The sequence below is a fragment of the Telopea speciosissima genome, chromosome 4, assembly GCF_018873765.1.
Source record: "Telopea speciosissima isolate NSW1024214 ecotype Mountain lineage chromosome 4, Tspe_v1, whole genome shotgun sequence".
NCBI lineage: Eukaryota > Viridiplantae > Streptophyta > Magnoliopsida > Proteales > Proteaceae > Telopea > Telopea speciosissima.
Genome location: NC_057919.1, coordinates 2900292 through 2916818, shown reverse-complemented (window position 1 = coordinate 2916818; position 16527 = coordinate 2900292). Strand labels below are relative to the sequence as shown.

Below are 16527 nucleotides of genomic sequence, written 5' to 3'. Positions count from 1 at the left end.
GTGAGTTGCAGAGGAAGAAAACTACAATAAATATTTATCAGAAATGAGGATTAACATGTCACATGGGTCTTGTGATTAGAATGGAAATGGAATTTAATAACATACTGAACCAGTTTATAGGGTGTCCTCAAAAACCATCCACCAAAGATCACTATTTGGGGATGATGTGGAGTACATATTTGCCACAGAACTGGGGAGAAGGGAGGATTGAAATATTTCAGTCCCAATCTCTAATGGTGATGTTTATCTCTCTGCTCTAAGCATAATAATCTTAGTTATGTCTCAAATGTGCCTACTGCCTTGTAGAATTCCTAAAGATTCTGTACTTTGCTTTTCCATATGCACCTGGTGCACTCCAGAAGGGTGTATGTCCACTATGAGTTTGCTCAATTGGCTTTACTGAATAGACAATTGATGAGATGGAATATTAAGAATATGCTTTATGTTTCAGGTTTTATTTTGCATCATATACAGCTTTTTTCTTCTTTTATAACTAATAATTTGTATTTTTTTGGGACAGTTATGCAGTTATCAAGAGGCAATTGAAGATATCACCAAAAGAATGGGTGCAGGGATGGCAAAATTTATATGCGAGGAGGTTTGTGCTGCTTATATGAGCTGATCATAGACATTAAAAGGAAACAATGCAAAAATTAATAAGTCCCCAAACCCTGCTTTGACTTAAATTTTTTTGAATTTTTAATGCTTGCTTTTACTTGGTTTTCTGTTGCCTGGTGAAGTAGATAGGATCTGGTTGAGTTAAGAGTTCTTCTTTGATATTTAACTTCACAGCATCACTATCTGTCTACTGTCCAATGTCCAATAAACTGAGACTGTAGACCTAAGACAAGTAATAATAACATGAACAATCAAATCTTACCATTAAAACTCATTTTGAAATGTTCAAAGCATGCCTGGAATTTTTTATCCATTTATTGTGGTCTATATCAAATTCCTACTGTTGTAGGTGATGGATTTAATTTAACATTGCATTTAATTTAGATCCACTACCTAGATGGTTACTTACAATTCCATAAGGAAGCTCTTCACCACTTGCAAGGACTAAATCAGATGAAACGCTCTTCTCCCTTTGAGTGGCCCACCTCCATGGCTGGCTTCTCTAGTTCGATTCCTTCTCCTGCCATGTCCCCATCCCCTCCCTCTGCTCCTCTATCCCCACTCCTCCCCGCTCTTCCCCCTTGCCGAAAGGCATGGCTTGGAGCTCCCTTTTCAGCCAGTCTCCCCTCTCCTCCGTGAAGGTATTACCCTTCACTTTGTCCCTCCTACGATCAGAGGCTCTTCTAAGACTGCCCTTCACCCTGGGAGTCTTTTTGACAAAAAATAGTCTAAATGGAAAAATGCCTTGGTTGGCCACTTTAGCCGACCACCATTCAACATTGTAAAATTATCCTTGTCTAAACAGTGGAGACCTAATGGGTCATTGGAAACATACCTTTTGGACAATGGATTCTTCATCTTCAAATTATCGGATGAAGAAGACAAGATGCACGTCCTAGAGAAGGGTCCTTGGCAAGTCGACAAGAAACCCATTTTCTTCTGGCATTGGGACAAATACCTGCAACTTCAAAGAGTCGACCTCAACTCCATTCCTCTGTGGATTGCGCTACCTAGCCTTCCCCTCCACTTCTGGTACAAAGATGGCCTCAATATTGTTGGTTCTTGGGGAAACCATTGTACTCCGACGGTAGAACAAAGAAGCAAGATAGACTGGCTTATGCCAGAATTTGTGTGGAGGTCTTGGCTGATGAAGATCCTCCTTCCTCAGTCTCTGTTGCTGGTGATGAGGGCTTTACTTTTAAACAGAATATTGTCTATGAGTGGCTTCCCCCTCAATGTCTTGTCTGCAACGTCTTTGGCCATGACACCAAACAGTGCCAACTGACTCCATCATCCTAGACAGCTCCACCGCCATCGCCAGGCCTAGCCTCGACTGAAACCAACAACCAGCACCATACATCTCCCCCACCGCACTCCATGGCTTCCACTTCCACTGCAATCTTCCCCCAGACCATTTACCCTCCTCCTCCCTCCTCCCTTTTTCATCTTGAACCTTCTGACTCCGAGAGTCTCTGCTTGCCAGTCTGTGGCCGGCGCAAGAGCCACCACCGCCTTCTTCCTCGTATTCGAGAAGTTCCAGCATCCGGATCTTCATGAGGCCATGGAGAAGCTTCACCCCCCTACCACAGGTCCATAACTCTTCATGGACTGGCGGTACAAACAGGTTCTCCTCTCTGCATTTCGTTGACCCAGGCACGCCGGACAACTCCTCTGCTGCCCTCTCTGCCACTGTTTCTGAGGCTCTGACATCCCCTAGCCCTAAGTTCCTCCTTCCGTCTGGCCCCTTGACCTGTTGCCATCCGCTGTTGACTATTACTTCATCTGCTTCGCGAGTGAGTCCACCCCCCCTCTCCCTACTTCATCTGTCCTCCCTTCGGGTTTTGCAGCTCTTAGTTCTCCTTAGATCCCCCTTTTTGTTGCTAACGCTGCTTCCAATGCTGTTCCAATATCTGAGGCAGAGCCTACCCTCATCGGTCTCCAGCCTCGTAGCCCCTCGTGCGGTCACTTTCCCCAAGGTCACCCTGCAGCTTTCTTGACGAGGCAATCTTTGGTGAACATTGCTCCTCTAGTTTCTTCGTCCTTCGCCTCTGGTCCTCTGTCGGCTCCCACCTCCATTTGAGGTAATGTCAGGGTTTGTACGCCCTCAACCCTCCCCTTGCTTTTGCTCCTCCCCTCTTCCGACTCGGGGGTAGGGCCCAATCACCCAAACCTCTCACCTTCCTCGGATCTCCTATTCTCCCCGCTTGTGCCCATCCCATTGCCCCAGTTTCTGGCCCAAGCCCATCTCATCCTTCTCCCTTTTTCATTGGTCTTGGCCCACGCCATCCACATAATTCTAATCGATGCCATAAACCCATCTGTCCCTCTCCTCCAACTTCCCATATTGCCCTTGTCTTGGCCCAACAGACCCACCCCCCTGTAGCCCATCAGTCTCTCACCTCCTGCCAGCCCTCCCTTCTGCAGTAGCCCAAGTCCATCATTGTGCCATTACTCTCCTCCCCCCTCCTGATGCTGCCCATTCCCCTCTCTGTGCTTTCAGTGGCTCAACTCCCAACCCTCTCTTGTCCTCTGTTGCCCCTCATCCCCCCCCCCCATTCGTGTCTACCACCAGCGACAGCTAGACAAAACTTCCCCTCCTTATCCGAAGAAAAGGTCCCACCTGGACTTTTCTTTGCCCAGTATTGAGAAGGTTTTGCCTCTAGGTATAGATATATATAGTCATATCCTTTGCCGAGACAACTAGTTGTGATATTGCGGGTTTCCATGCATTTTTTGCGGCTTCTCTATCTCATGATTTGTGTGCTTCTAGTCTGTTGTGGTTAATTGGGGTTCTTCCCCTTCCTTCTTTCAGGCCCTTGCCTTCTTATTTGTAAAGGGATGGTCTTGTATTTGGTTTGTGGTTTGTTTGTTCTCTCCCCTCACCTTTTTCTTTCCTTTGGTAGTGAATTTTTGTTCATCCAAAAAAAAAAAAACATTGCATTTTGTGAGAGCAACACTATCTTTCTCCTTTTTTTTGTAGGTAGAAACAGTTGAGGACTATGATGAATATTGTCACTATGTAGCAGGACTTGTTGGATTAGGATTATCCAAGCTTTTCTATGCCTCCAGGTTGGAAGATTTGGCCCCTGATTCCCTCTCTAACTCCATGGGTTTATTTCTTCAGGTGATGATATTGATGTACTTGCAACCATTACTTCTTATGGTACAACCAAATCTATTGTCAAATCTTGCTCTCATGCTATCCATTCATATCCAATGATTTACAGAAAACAAATATTATTCGAGATTATTTGGAAGATATAAATGAGATTCCAAAGTCACGCATGTTTTGGCCTCAACAGATCTGGAGAAAATATGTGAACAAACTTGAGGTATATCTACTTAATGTGTTTCTTAAGCTTTAATGCTCTGCTGCAATTTTTACTGTTTTCTCTGGAGTCCTCATGATCCAGACCCAATTTTGTATATCTACAGTTGTGGGTTAAACCTCATACATAAGTTCTCAGCTGATCTTTTCGGATATATGCTCATTCCATGTTGATGCCATTCTGTAATATTTCAGGGCTTGAAATATGAAGAAAACTCGAAGAAAGCAGTTCAGTGCTTGAATGACATGGTAACAAATGCATTAGAACATGGGGAAGATTGCCTGAAGTATATGTCCGCTTTGCAAGATCCTGCTATATTCCGATTCTGTGCTATCCCTCAGGTGTGCACATATTCCACACTTTCCTGATTTGGTTGACTGTACTCTATTTCTTAGATTGCTCTGGATAATTGCTTTGCTGAAGTAGAACTTAGAAACACCTTACAATGTTATTGTTCAGATTGTGCACTATATTGACTTGTCCATACTCCATACAATATTTTCCATTTCCTGGTTCACAGATTAAATCTCTTTTGTCGTTAGGGTAAACATCACTTATATATTTCCTTTTTGTGTCAATTTGGATTTTGCTTTCTACCTATGTTGGACATTATGGGTACAGTAGTTTTGAAATTGGACCAGTCAATAAACTGTGAATTGGGGACAACTCTCTGGTTTTCCTTAACATTTCCTCTTCTCATTTTTCTTTGTTGTTCTCTTTTTTTCCAAACAGTTTCCTTCTTTTTCATCATCTCCCCTCCGAATTTTTAAAAAACATGATGCTATTAAAAACTATGTAATTATTGAAGGATCTTTTCTGCTGCCCAACTTAGGTTGGCATTGATTTGACTGTTGGGGGGGGGGGGTTTCTCTCACCTTCTTCCAAATCTTTCTCACTTATCCTACTTTGCCTTGAGATTGGAGAACTTTGACCATCACCACTAATGTGTGACTCTTTAATCTTTATAATCTTCTCCTAATTCCACATACCTCTGAATCCTTAAACCTCCTTCTTTGGCTAAAGGAATCGTCAATGAAAGTGAATGGTATAGAAGTTACATATTCTTCTTAAAATGTGCAGCATGTGAACTGTCATTTCTAAAAAAATTGCAAATTTTAGATCCAGATTAGCACCCTTGAAGGGACCACCAATGAATCCCTTGGAGGTACATGGCTGCATGCCCAGTCCATCATACAGGGGCAGCGCCTCTACCCTTCTAACAATCTTCCATTCCTTTGTCTCCATAAGCCCCATATAATTGCAAAATAGAGTAATTTTCACATAACACAGTCTCTAGGGCATGGCTGATTGTTGATTCAGTTTAGGTGGTTCTAATGAATCCAAGTGTACAAACCCCAGTAATAGATCCACATAGTAACAGCCAACACACTGGAGGCTCATTATTCGCTGCTTCTGAAACCTGAATTAGTGAGCAAAGAATATTCTTATTCTTGGTCATCCGTATGATTGTCATCAACCATCACCTACTAGTAGGCCTGCAAAGTTTCCAGTGCTTTTTCTGGGACAATTCTCTAAAAATATTTAAAAGAAAAAAAAACAAAAACTGAAGCATTTGAACAGTTGCTGAGTTCCTAAAGATCTCTGATGGTCTATTTAAACTCTTTACATCATAGTTGTCAATGTGTCCCCTAGGCATAGTACTAAAACTCGTTTCGTCTCGGTCGAGATTTCGAGAATTTCGAGTATCTCAGTCTAGTCGAAACGAAATGCAACATCAAATTGAAAAATGCAATATTTCGAATATTTCGGTGAAATTTCGGAAATTTCAGTCATCTCGTTTCGAAAATTTCGGAAATCTCAATAATTTCGGTCATCTCGTTTCGGAAATTTCGGAAATCTCGGTCATTTTTGGCATTTTACACCCACAAAAAAATACCATATTTCGACGAAATTTCGGTATCTCAAAAATTTCGGTCTGACCGAAACACCGAAACGAAATGAAACGAGTTTTAGTACTATGCGCCTAGATGTTTCCTAGACGTCCAGGAAATTTGATCACCTAGGTAAGCGCCTTGGCACCTTGTTGGTGTCACCTTGCATCCAAACCCCCTCCAATGCCTTGGGTCGCCTATACTCCATGACAAATATGCTTAACATCACTTCGACTGTCACAAAGGCTCTTGGTAGCCTGTGACCTCAGTAGATTCTATATGCTACTTATGCTTTCTGTGAACCTGGATTGAGACCCAGACCTCCATCAGGTTCTAAGTGGCAGTGCCCTATCTGTGGTTCACCACCACTCTCCAGTGATTCTAGATCTGTGAGAAATCTGGTCCTCTCTGATCACTTCAATCTTGAATGAGCCGGTTACTCCCTCTGAATCTTTGCTAGTTAAAGCTTTTGTTAACTGGTCCTGGCCTACAACTATCCTGTTTTGATAGTAGCTTCAGAATTACGCTAAGAAAATGCCAGAAGAAGCTCTTCCCTCGGAAAGCGTCCCTGTCTATAATGCTACTCTTCCATATGGACGACCAGAGCTTGACCAGCAGAATTCACCATTGCAAGCAGTGTTCATTATGAGCCAAGACTCAGTCAACAATTTTAGATGTGTGATATGCTTAGCCGTGTGTATGGCTTGCATGGCCTCATGGGGAATTAGAGAGTTTTAAGGGGGGGGGGGGGTATTAGTTAATGGTGGTTGATGTGTCTTGTAGACGTAGTAGGGGGGGTAATCATGGGTACAATTATTTTATCAATATGAACTATGTGATCAAATGGGTTGGTGTTGGTTCTGACTGTCTGATGTGTATCTAAAAGGGTAGAATGGAATGGAAAAAGCATTCATTTGGAAGCACAAAAATGCCGTGTAGCAGAGGCTGGTTCAGCCTTGAAATAAACCATTACCATCTTTCAACTTGTAGAAACAGATTTGAATTAGGTTAATGCTTGGATGATTAGTTCATCCCAAGCACATTGTATTTATAACTATAATGAAATAGTAAAAATAATTACATAAGCAATGTGGGATTAAACCACATAAGAAACTAACAAATAATAAAAGAAAAAAGTCCAGAATACCCCCATGGTATTCTGGCCCAATATAACTAACACTCCCCCTCAAGTTGGAGCATATATATCATGCATGCCCAACTTGACTAAGATAGGATGAAACAGCTTGCTACTCAATCCCTTAGTGAACACATCAGCTAGCTGATCAGAAGACTTCACAAAGGGAACACAAATGAGGCCAGCTTCAAGCTTCTCCTTGATGAAATGTCGGTCAACCTCCACATGTTTCGTGCGATCATGCTGGACAGGGTTATGAGCAATACTAATAGCCGCTTTATTGTGACTCCGCTTTATTGTGACAATAAAGCATCATTGGAAGATGGACAGCAACACCAATATCCTGCAATAACCCTCTAAGCCACAGAAGTTCACAAATTCCTTGTGCCATTGCACGGAATTCGGCTTCAGCACTAGACTTTGCCACAACATTCTGCTTTTTGCTGCCAAGTGACAAGGTTTCCACCCACAAAGGAACAGTAGCCAGAGATAGATTTCATGTCAGGAGAACCAGCCCAATCGGCATCAGTATAGGCTTCAACCTTCAAGTGACCATTGGCAGATAGAAGAATTCCCTTTCCTGGAGCAGACTTCAAGTACCTCAAAATACGACGGACCGCATCCATATGAGAGGAATATGGATCGTGCATGAACTGACTCACCAAACTCACAGCAACTGCAATATCAGGGCGTGTGTGGGAAAGATAGATTAGTTTGCTTACTAACCGCTGATAGGCACCCTTATCAACCAGCTCACCGTCTTTCTCCCTAAGTTTCGTAGTAGCTTCCATAGGAGTATCTGAAGGATGATAGCCAAGTAGCTCTGTCTCAGTCAATAGATCAAGGACATATTTTCTTTGAGAAAGAAAGATGCCCTTTGAAGATCGAGCAACTTCTATCCCTAGAAAATATTTTAGGGGACCAAGATCTTTGACCTCAAACTCACGGCCAAGAAGAATTTTCAAATCCCTAATTGCAGCATCATCATTACCAGTGATCACAATATCATCCACATAGACTACAAGAAGAGTAACCTTGTCACCAAGTCGTCTGATAAACAAAGTGTGATCAGCATTGCTCTGCGTGTAACCTGCTGAAATCATAGCCTTATGAAATCTGCCAAACCAGGCCCTGGGTGACTGCTTCAAGCCATAAAGGGCACGCTTCAATTTACACACCTTGCCCTTAGTCCTGTCATCAGAGAAACCAGGTGGAATGTCCATATATACCTCCTCCTCAAGCTCCCCATGGAGAAAGGCATTTTTGACATCTAACTCAAGACCCCACCCAAGATTTGCAAAGACAAGATAATAACACCCTGACAAAGTGTTGAGCTTTGCATCGGTGCAAAGGTCTCCTGATAGTCAACTCCATAAGTCTGAGTAAACCCCTTTGCAACCAAACGTGCCTTGTACCTGTCTACCAAACCATCCGCCTTCTGTTTAACTACGAAGACCCATCTACAGCCCATTGGTTTTTTCCCTGGAGGAAGAGCCACAAGATCCCACGTATTATTTTTGTGTAGTGCTCTCATTTCTTCCAACATTGCTGTCTTCCACTTTCCATCTGTAGATGCTTCCTGCCAATTTCTAGGAACCGAAACAGAGGAAAGAGAAGATACAAATGCACGAAAAGAGGGAGAAAGAGAGTTATACGAAACAAAATGAGATATGGGATGTAAAGTGCAAGTCCTAGTACCTTTGCGAAGTGCAATCGGTAGGTCGGAAGGATTACCAGGAGATGTAGGATCTGTGTCTGGAGCCGGCAATTGGATGGGTACTAGTGCTATAGTGGGATGCAACTGCCCTCTTGTGGACCTTCCCCTTGTATAGGTGATCATGTTGGAGTTGTCAATTCTCTTCTGAAATTCACCAATAGTTCTCTGGACCGGAGTCTGCTCCCCCTGAGTAGGAATATTAACAACACTATTTTCTATGGTCTCCCCCTGTAAAGGATTCCCATTAGGTGAGGGAGGAACAGCCAGAGGTTGTTGGGAGGTCTCCAAAGTAGGATGGGCAGCATCCAAGGGTGGATGGGAAGCATCCAAAAAGGGCTGGACAGCAGCCGTGGGTGGTAAAGAGGGCTGGGCAGCCCGCTGGGCAGCCAGAGGCTCCTCAGGTAGAGGAATCTCGAAAGCCACATCTTCACCAGCACTCTCCCCCTGAAGAGGTGGCGAAGAATAATAAGAAAGGGACTCATGGAAAACAACATCCATGCTAACCATGGTACGGCGGGAAGGGGGATGGTAACATTTATATCCTTTCTGGGTTGGAGAATAACCCAAGAAAATACAACGGAGTCCTCGAGGTTCAAGTTTGCTGGGAGATTTAGTGTCTCGAGCATTACACACACAACCAAACACCTTGGGAGGCACAATAAAGGAGGAATTACCAATTAAAACATCAGAGGGGCTACGGGAGTAAAGTACCCGAGATGGCAGCCTATTGATGAGATAGGCTGCCGTGATAACCGCATCCCCCCAATATTGAGACGGGACATTCCTCGCAAACATTAATGCTCTGGCCATTTCTAACAAGTGGCGGTTTTTTGTTTCTACCACACCATTCTGGGCAGGGGTATCAACACAACTAGTCTGATGAATGATGCCATGGTCAGCCAAATATTTTTGAAATTGTGATTCTTTATACTCTGTTCCATTATCACTTCTCAATATTTTGAGAGTAGCCTGGAACTGAGTTTGGACCATTTTATGAAAGTGTTGAAAGCATGAAAAAACTTGATTTTTGGTGTGCAAGAGATAAACCCATGTGTTCCTAGAATGACAATCAATGAAAGATACAAACCACCGATGGCCAGAAATAAAGGGTTTCCGATTAGGGCCCCAAACATCAGAATGCACTAACTCAAAACAAGAAGAACTTCTTTTATTTGAAATAGGATAATTTGAACGTCTGTTTGGCCAGAACACACGCCTCACAAAAAAAGTCATCCTTAGTATGTAGGGTGACCAAACTAGGAAATAAATGTGCTAAAATTCCTAAAGGGGGGTGACCTAACCGAGAGTGCCACTGGTAGAGTTCAGAAGAGACCATGGAGTTCTGGTGCAGTGGAGAAGGTAATGGTGGTGGAGAGAAGCGACCATCATCAAGCAGGTACAGCCCACCGTGCACTTTACCCAATCCAATCGTCTTCCCAGAGGCCAGATCCTGAAACACACAATGAGAAGGAAAGAAAGTAACTTTGCAGTTAAGATCACGAGTAATACTACTAATGGAAAGAAGGTTAGTAGTAAAATTAGGAATGTGCAAAACAGAAGTTAAGGGAAGGGAGGAGGTGCAGTTGATGATTCCCTTTCCAGAGATAGATGAAAGAGAACCATCAGCTACCTTGACCTTGTCCTTCCCAGAAGTAGGAGAGTATCGATGAAACAAACTAGAGGAACCGGTCATATGATCTCGTGAGCCCGATCTATGATCCAAGGATGGGAGGCTACTAAGCACAATGACCGCCAAAAGGAATACCTGACCGGGCAAAGTGTGAACTGAATGAGCGGAAGAATTGGCGTGGCGATGTAGTAGAGGCAAGAAGCCGAAGACCTCGATACGTCGGAATGCCTCGTAGCTCATCCCCGGGATAGACCAGGGCGTGAGTAGGGTCTGTAGTAATAGTCTCACCGATGGGCCTCGGGCTTTGTCTTTGTCTTGGTCTTGGCAGCCCGTTTTGCTTCAAAGTCAGCTGGTTTCCCATGAAGTTTCCAACACCTCTCCTTGGTGTGATATGGTTTGTGATAGTGCTCACAAACAACAGTCCCTGTAGTAGAATCACCAAGAGAAGCAGTGCCAATGGGTGTAGGAGTAATGGGGCAGCAGCCTTGAGAGCAGATCTGTCAGTAATAGGAGGATGTAACATGGCAGCCCTACGGTTCTCCTCAGAAGAAACCAATGCATAAGATTGTTCAAGTATGGGAAAAGGTATATAGCCCAACACTTGAACACGAATGGGATCATACTCCATATTCAAACCAGCTAAAAAATCGTAGACTCTGATCTTGTCCACATGTTTCTTATAAGAGGCAATATCAAGAATCGTAGAGGGTGAAAATCGAGTAATGATCCAATCATGTTGCAGGTGCGGAGAGAAGCATAGTAGTCCGAAACAGAAAGGTCTCCCGAGTAGTGTGAAGGACCTTCTTTCGAATTTCATAAACTTGGGCATCATTGCCAAGCTGTCCGTAGGTCTCCTTGCAAGCAGCCCAAATCTGGTCGGCAGTGTCCAGAAGAAGAAAATTATGCTGCAAGGCTGAAGTCATAGAGCCTATGAGGTAGGACATGCGAACACCATTATTGGCCAGCCACTTAGTCTGATCAGGGCCTTTATCACTAGGCTTAACAATAGTGCCATCAATATGGTCAGTGAGGCCACGGCCAGCAATGGCAAAGGAGGCTGATCTAGACCACAGAAGGTAATTTGAGCCATCCAGTTTGATGGGGTTAGGTGGAAAGCTGTGATAATCTGTCTTGTGATTGCCATCATGAACAGAAGTAGCAGTAGAGTTGGTAGAGTCACCCATACCGGCAGCAGAGAAGGCCAAACAAGCTTCAAGTAAAGTCCCAAACAAATAGAACCAGCAGCCAAAGAGAACCTTGATCGATTATGGTTTTTAGGGTTTTGAAGTAGCAGTAGAGTTGGTTTTGTTTTCTTGGCTATTAGAGCTAGGGGCATCATAGAGCAACCTTCTTAGTACTTACTACAGAATTAATTGTTTTGTTTTAACATGGATTCATTTATTCTTTTGATGCTTGTCAAGCACCTATGTTTTGAAACCTGGTCCATCCCTCAATCGAGTGCTGGTGCTTGTCACACACACACATACATGCAGAGCACTGCTCTGTGACATTCCCCATCTCCAGATGCTAATTTTTGGGAAAAAGAACGCTGCCTGGCAGCATGGCGCTGGCGCCCAGACACAAAGGGATCCGAAATGACCGCCTGCCCCCTGTGAATGCAAAAAATTCCACCCATGTTGGTGCTCCCGTGCATACTATGACTAGAACCTGCGCTGGTGCAGGGGCCACGCTGCCAGGCGGAGAACTCTCTCCCTACTATTAAATATGGCTACGTGGGGAGAGGCAGTAATTCTGATTTTAAATTCTGGATAACATTATAACAGTGAATTAAACTCCAAAATATTTTGTATCATTTTAACTGAGAAAGAAGAATTTATTGATCAAAGAATACGAACTGCAGCAAAGGAGTCCCTGTAAGAAAAGTGAGTAGCCAAATAAGATAAAAGGATAACACACTGAAAGAGCTAGGATATAGTTTCTACTAGCAACTTAACACCCTCATAATCATCAACAAATGTGAAAATAAAAATAAAATACCCATGGCCCACTGTGTGTTTCACTTCTTTCCATGTATAATTGATAAGGGACTAGGTGGGACCAATTTGTATCACGAATTTATGCCTCCTGAAGACTAGTAACTAAATAGATAAGGACTGAAAATAATGCCCAGAATGAGAATAATTTTAAATTATGGAAAAACGGATTTGAAAACCAAAGGAGAACAAATTAATCCGAAGAAAAAAGGGGGAGGAACAGTTCAAGAACTGAAGCCAGAATTTGAATCGAATGTGTGAAGGGTGAATTTGAGAAAACAGAATAATAATAATAGATGCAATTCAAGGATTGAGATCAATAAATTAAAGGTTGCATCAAAACTCAATGGAAAACAGTAAAATAGAGACTATTTTTGCAGAAAGCAACTAACAGATAAGAAGATTCAAAACTGAAGATTATTGATGCTCTGACCTGTTGTTGAAGTTTAAATTTCCCACACTATTTTAGTATGAATTTAGAGGATAATAGAAGCAAATAAAAGAGAAGAATATGAGTGGGTGATAGCATGTACTAGGAATCCACCCTTCTAGTTGAGGAAAATCCAGTCTTTAATCGAGGAAGTCCATTTACATTCCATGATACCACTTGGCATATAAGCACATTGCTTTTTGAAATTCGTATTCCATAATGGAAAGGCGAGCCTCACTAATTCTGCCCTACGAATTTGTCACGATAATTTTAAATGATTTTTACTTCCCTGCCCCTCATTTACAAGAAATCTTGATGCCCAGAGATGCATTGGCAGTGAAATCATAATGCTGCGTCAGTCAAGTTTCTCATGGCCTTCGCAAAACTGTTCCATAATGTCACTGTCTAAAATGTGAGTTCAATGGCTTTCTTACAGAAGACTCCCTAAAAGAAACTTAATTGGATCGAGTCCCTCTGAAACTCAAGTTTCTAAGCCTATTGCAACTCAAACAACCTTATCTTAAAGGACAAACCTGTCCCAATTACATATCTAACCAATTAAACAAAGCTACTAACCAAATAAGTCTTAAGGACTCTTTGTTTTCGGACAGCAGGACTCAAGCGGAACCTACAGGGCTGTCACTTTTTCTCCACAAAATAGGATACAAAACAACAACAACTCAGCCTCATCCCAACTAAATGGGATCGGCTACATGGATCCTTGCCTTCTAGTCAGCTCTATTCGAGGTCATAGTTGATACAAGGCCTAAGCCATGCATGTCTGTCCTCACCACTTCTCCTAGGGTCAGTTTAGGCCTGCACCTAGCTCCTTTAGTTCCTTCAATCTGAATCAAATCACTCCTCCGTACTGGAGCATCCCAAGGACTCCGTTGCAAGGTTCGAAAACTCAGTCTCGACCAGGTCGAGTTTTCCGAGATCTCGGCAAGACAGTGTATATATATATATTTGTGTTTCGGAACAATGTTTCGGTGGGCAAATGACCATAGTTTGCTCTGAAACTTTATGGGAAGCTTGTTTTAGGCTTAATAAACATATTTAAAGGTTCAAATTGGAATAAAATAAAAAAAATAAAAAATATCCAATTTGGTGTTTTGAATTTGCACCCTTGGTTTGTTGTAAAGGCCGAATCCTTAATGTAATATTGTCTATTCTACACATTGTTTGAAAGTAAAACAAGTAAATTATGCAATAATAGATGAAGATTGAAGACACATAACTTTGAAAAGAATTAGTTAAAGACTTAAACAATAAGTCAATAATACATAACATAAGTCCCAACTCCCAACAATAAGTCAATAATACCAACTAGGCAACTACTAAGTACAGTGAACAATAATAAATTAGTCTCCCTTGATGTTTTTCTTCAACCTCATATTTTTTCCAAAAAAAAGGTTTTGTAAATAGTAAATTTACCTAAAATGGAAGTAGGCAGCACCCAAGTCTTCTTTGTAGTGAATCTTAGTAGAAATTGTGAAGATTTGGCCAAAAAAATGAAGAAACCACTGCTCCCTTGATGTTTTTCTTCTTCTCCACAACAAAGAGCTCCAACTTGACCGAGAGAGTTCGAAATTTCGAACAACAGGTCGAGTTCTAGCTTTTTTATAATGTGCATTTAACTTAAAAACCGATATCTCGCGAGATTTTCGAAACTCACGAGATATCGATCGAAATTTCGACCGAGATTTTCGAAACATGACATATTCAGATTTCGTATCATATCTCGTCTTGGCTGTGTCGAGATTACCGAGATTTCCGAAATCTCGGCGAGATTTTGAACTATGCTCCGTTGAACATGGCCATGCCACCTCAAAACAACTTTCTTGAAGCTTATCATGTACCATAGCAGTGGAGCTACTCCCAAATCAGCTCTAATATGGTCATTCCTTACTTTATCATTCCTAGTTTTGCAACACATTCATCTAAACATCCTCATCTCCACTACACTAAGATTATCTATATAACACTTCTTAACTTCCCAACATTCCGCACCTTATATCATAGCTTGTCGTATGACTATCCTATAAATTTTCCTTTAAGCTTTAAAGGAATTCGTCAATCATACATCTCTCTGAATGCACCTCTCCACTTCATCCATCCTATTTTAATGCTTTGTGAAACATCATCCTTTATATCACCTTCTTTATTTATGATTGAGTCTAGATACCTAAAATAATCACTTTGCGGAATCTCCATCTCATCAATTATCACCATCTCATTATTTGTCCAAGTGTAACTAAAGTTACACACCATATACTCCGTCTTCGTTCTATTTATATTAAAACCTTTTGATTCCAAGGTTAATCTTCATTACTCCAACTTAGCGTTAATCCATGTATTTTTCTGAATAATATCATCAACAAAGAGTATACAGGAACCTCCTCTTGAATGTCCTTGGTTAAATCATCCATGATAAGTGCAAACAAATAAGGGCTTAAAGCTGATCCTTGATGTAACCCAATTGTAATGGCAATTCACTGCCATGAAACTCCAAGGCTCTCACACTAGTCACCATGCCATCATACGTATCTTTAATTATGTCCACATATTTATTTGAAACACTTATCTTCTCTAGTACATGCTAGATTAACTCTCTAGGGACTCTGTTATACGCTTTTTCCGGGTCAATAAGATCATATGGAAATCCTTCTTGCAAACTCTAAATTTTTCCATAAGCCTACTAAATAAATAAAAAGGTTTTGTGGTGGATCTACATGGCATAAAACCAAATTGGTTCTCCACAATAGTAGTTTCTCGTCTCAGGTGGGTTTCAGTAACCCTCTCTTATAATTTCATAGTATGACTCATTAGTTTTATGCCTCTATAGTTATCACAGCTCTGAATATCACCTTTATTTTTGTAAATCGAAACCACAATGCTTCTCCTCTATTCATCTGACGTTTTCCTTGTGCTTATAATCTTGTTAAACAGTTTGGTTAACCTAGATAAACCGAATATTTTTATGCTCTTCCACACTTCTATTGGGACCCCAATTGGGCCTAGTAGCTTGCCTACTTTCATCTTTCTTAAAGCTTCTTTGACTTCAAACACCCTAATTTCTCATATATATCTATGCCAAATGGAGTCTTGATGAGTAATGCAGTCTTCCGGGCTACTATTACTCGAAATGTCTTCATTTAGTAGGTTGTTGAAATACTCTTTCCTTCTCTCCTTAATATCCTCGTCCCTATTATCACTCTACCATCTTAACTTTTAATACATATAACATGGTCGAAATCTTTACTCTTCCTTTCTTATGATTCTGTGAAATGAGGCACATATCCATGACCACTAATGTTTGTGGAGTGGTTAGGCCCTCCCCTGGTATAACCTTGCAGTCTTTACATAACAATCTATTGACCCTTCTAGTTAGGAAGAAATCTATTGGGCTACTATAATGCCCACTTTTGTAGGTAACTAAATGCTCCTCTCTCTTTTCAAAATAAGTGTTTACAATGGATAATTCATAAGCCACAACAAAATCTAAAACTGAAATCCTCTCCTCATTCCTCTCCCCAAGACCATAACCTCCAATGTACACCTTCATAGCCTCTACGGTCTCTCTCAACATGTCCATTCACATCACCCTCTATTATAATCTTTTCTCCTTGACTAAAACCTTGCACTAATCCATCCATGTGCTCCCAAAAATTGTAACTTACTACTTTCGTCCAATCCTACTTGGTGTGCGTAAGCATTAATTATATTGAGAAGCTCTTTCTCTAACACAAGCTTGATGGATATTATCCTATCTCTCTAATCTT

The 16527-nt window shown here is 41.6% G+C and overlaps 1 protein-coding gene across 1 annotated transcript in view; it reads left to right on the top strand.

Annotated features, from left to right (window-relative positions):
* The window catches only part of LOC122658164 (squalene synthase 1-like), a 42067-nt gene that overhangs the window by 22191 nt on the left and 3349 nt on the right, over nucleotides 1-16527 (top strand). Inside the window, exons 6-10 of the mRNA XM_043853071.1 lie at nucleotides 529-598; nucleotides 3599-3742; nucleotides 3846-3950; nucleotides 4142-4288; nucleotides 15349-15386. Of these exons, the coding sequence (XP_043709006.1) occupies nucleotides 529-598; nucleotides 3599-3742; nucleotides 3846-3950; nucleotides 4142-4288; nucleotides 15349-15386 (504 nt within the window). The remainder of the gene's footprint in view (nucleotides 1-528; nucleotides 599-3598; nucleotides 3743-3845; nucleotides 3951-4141; nucleotides 4289-15348; nucleotides 15387-16527) is intronic.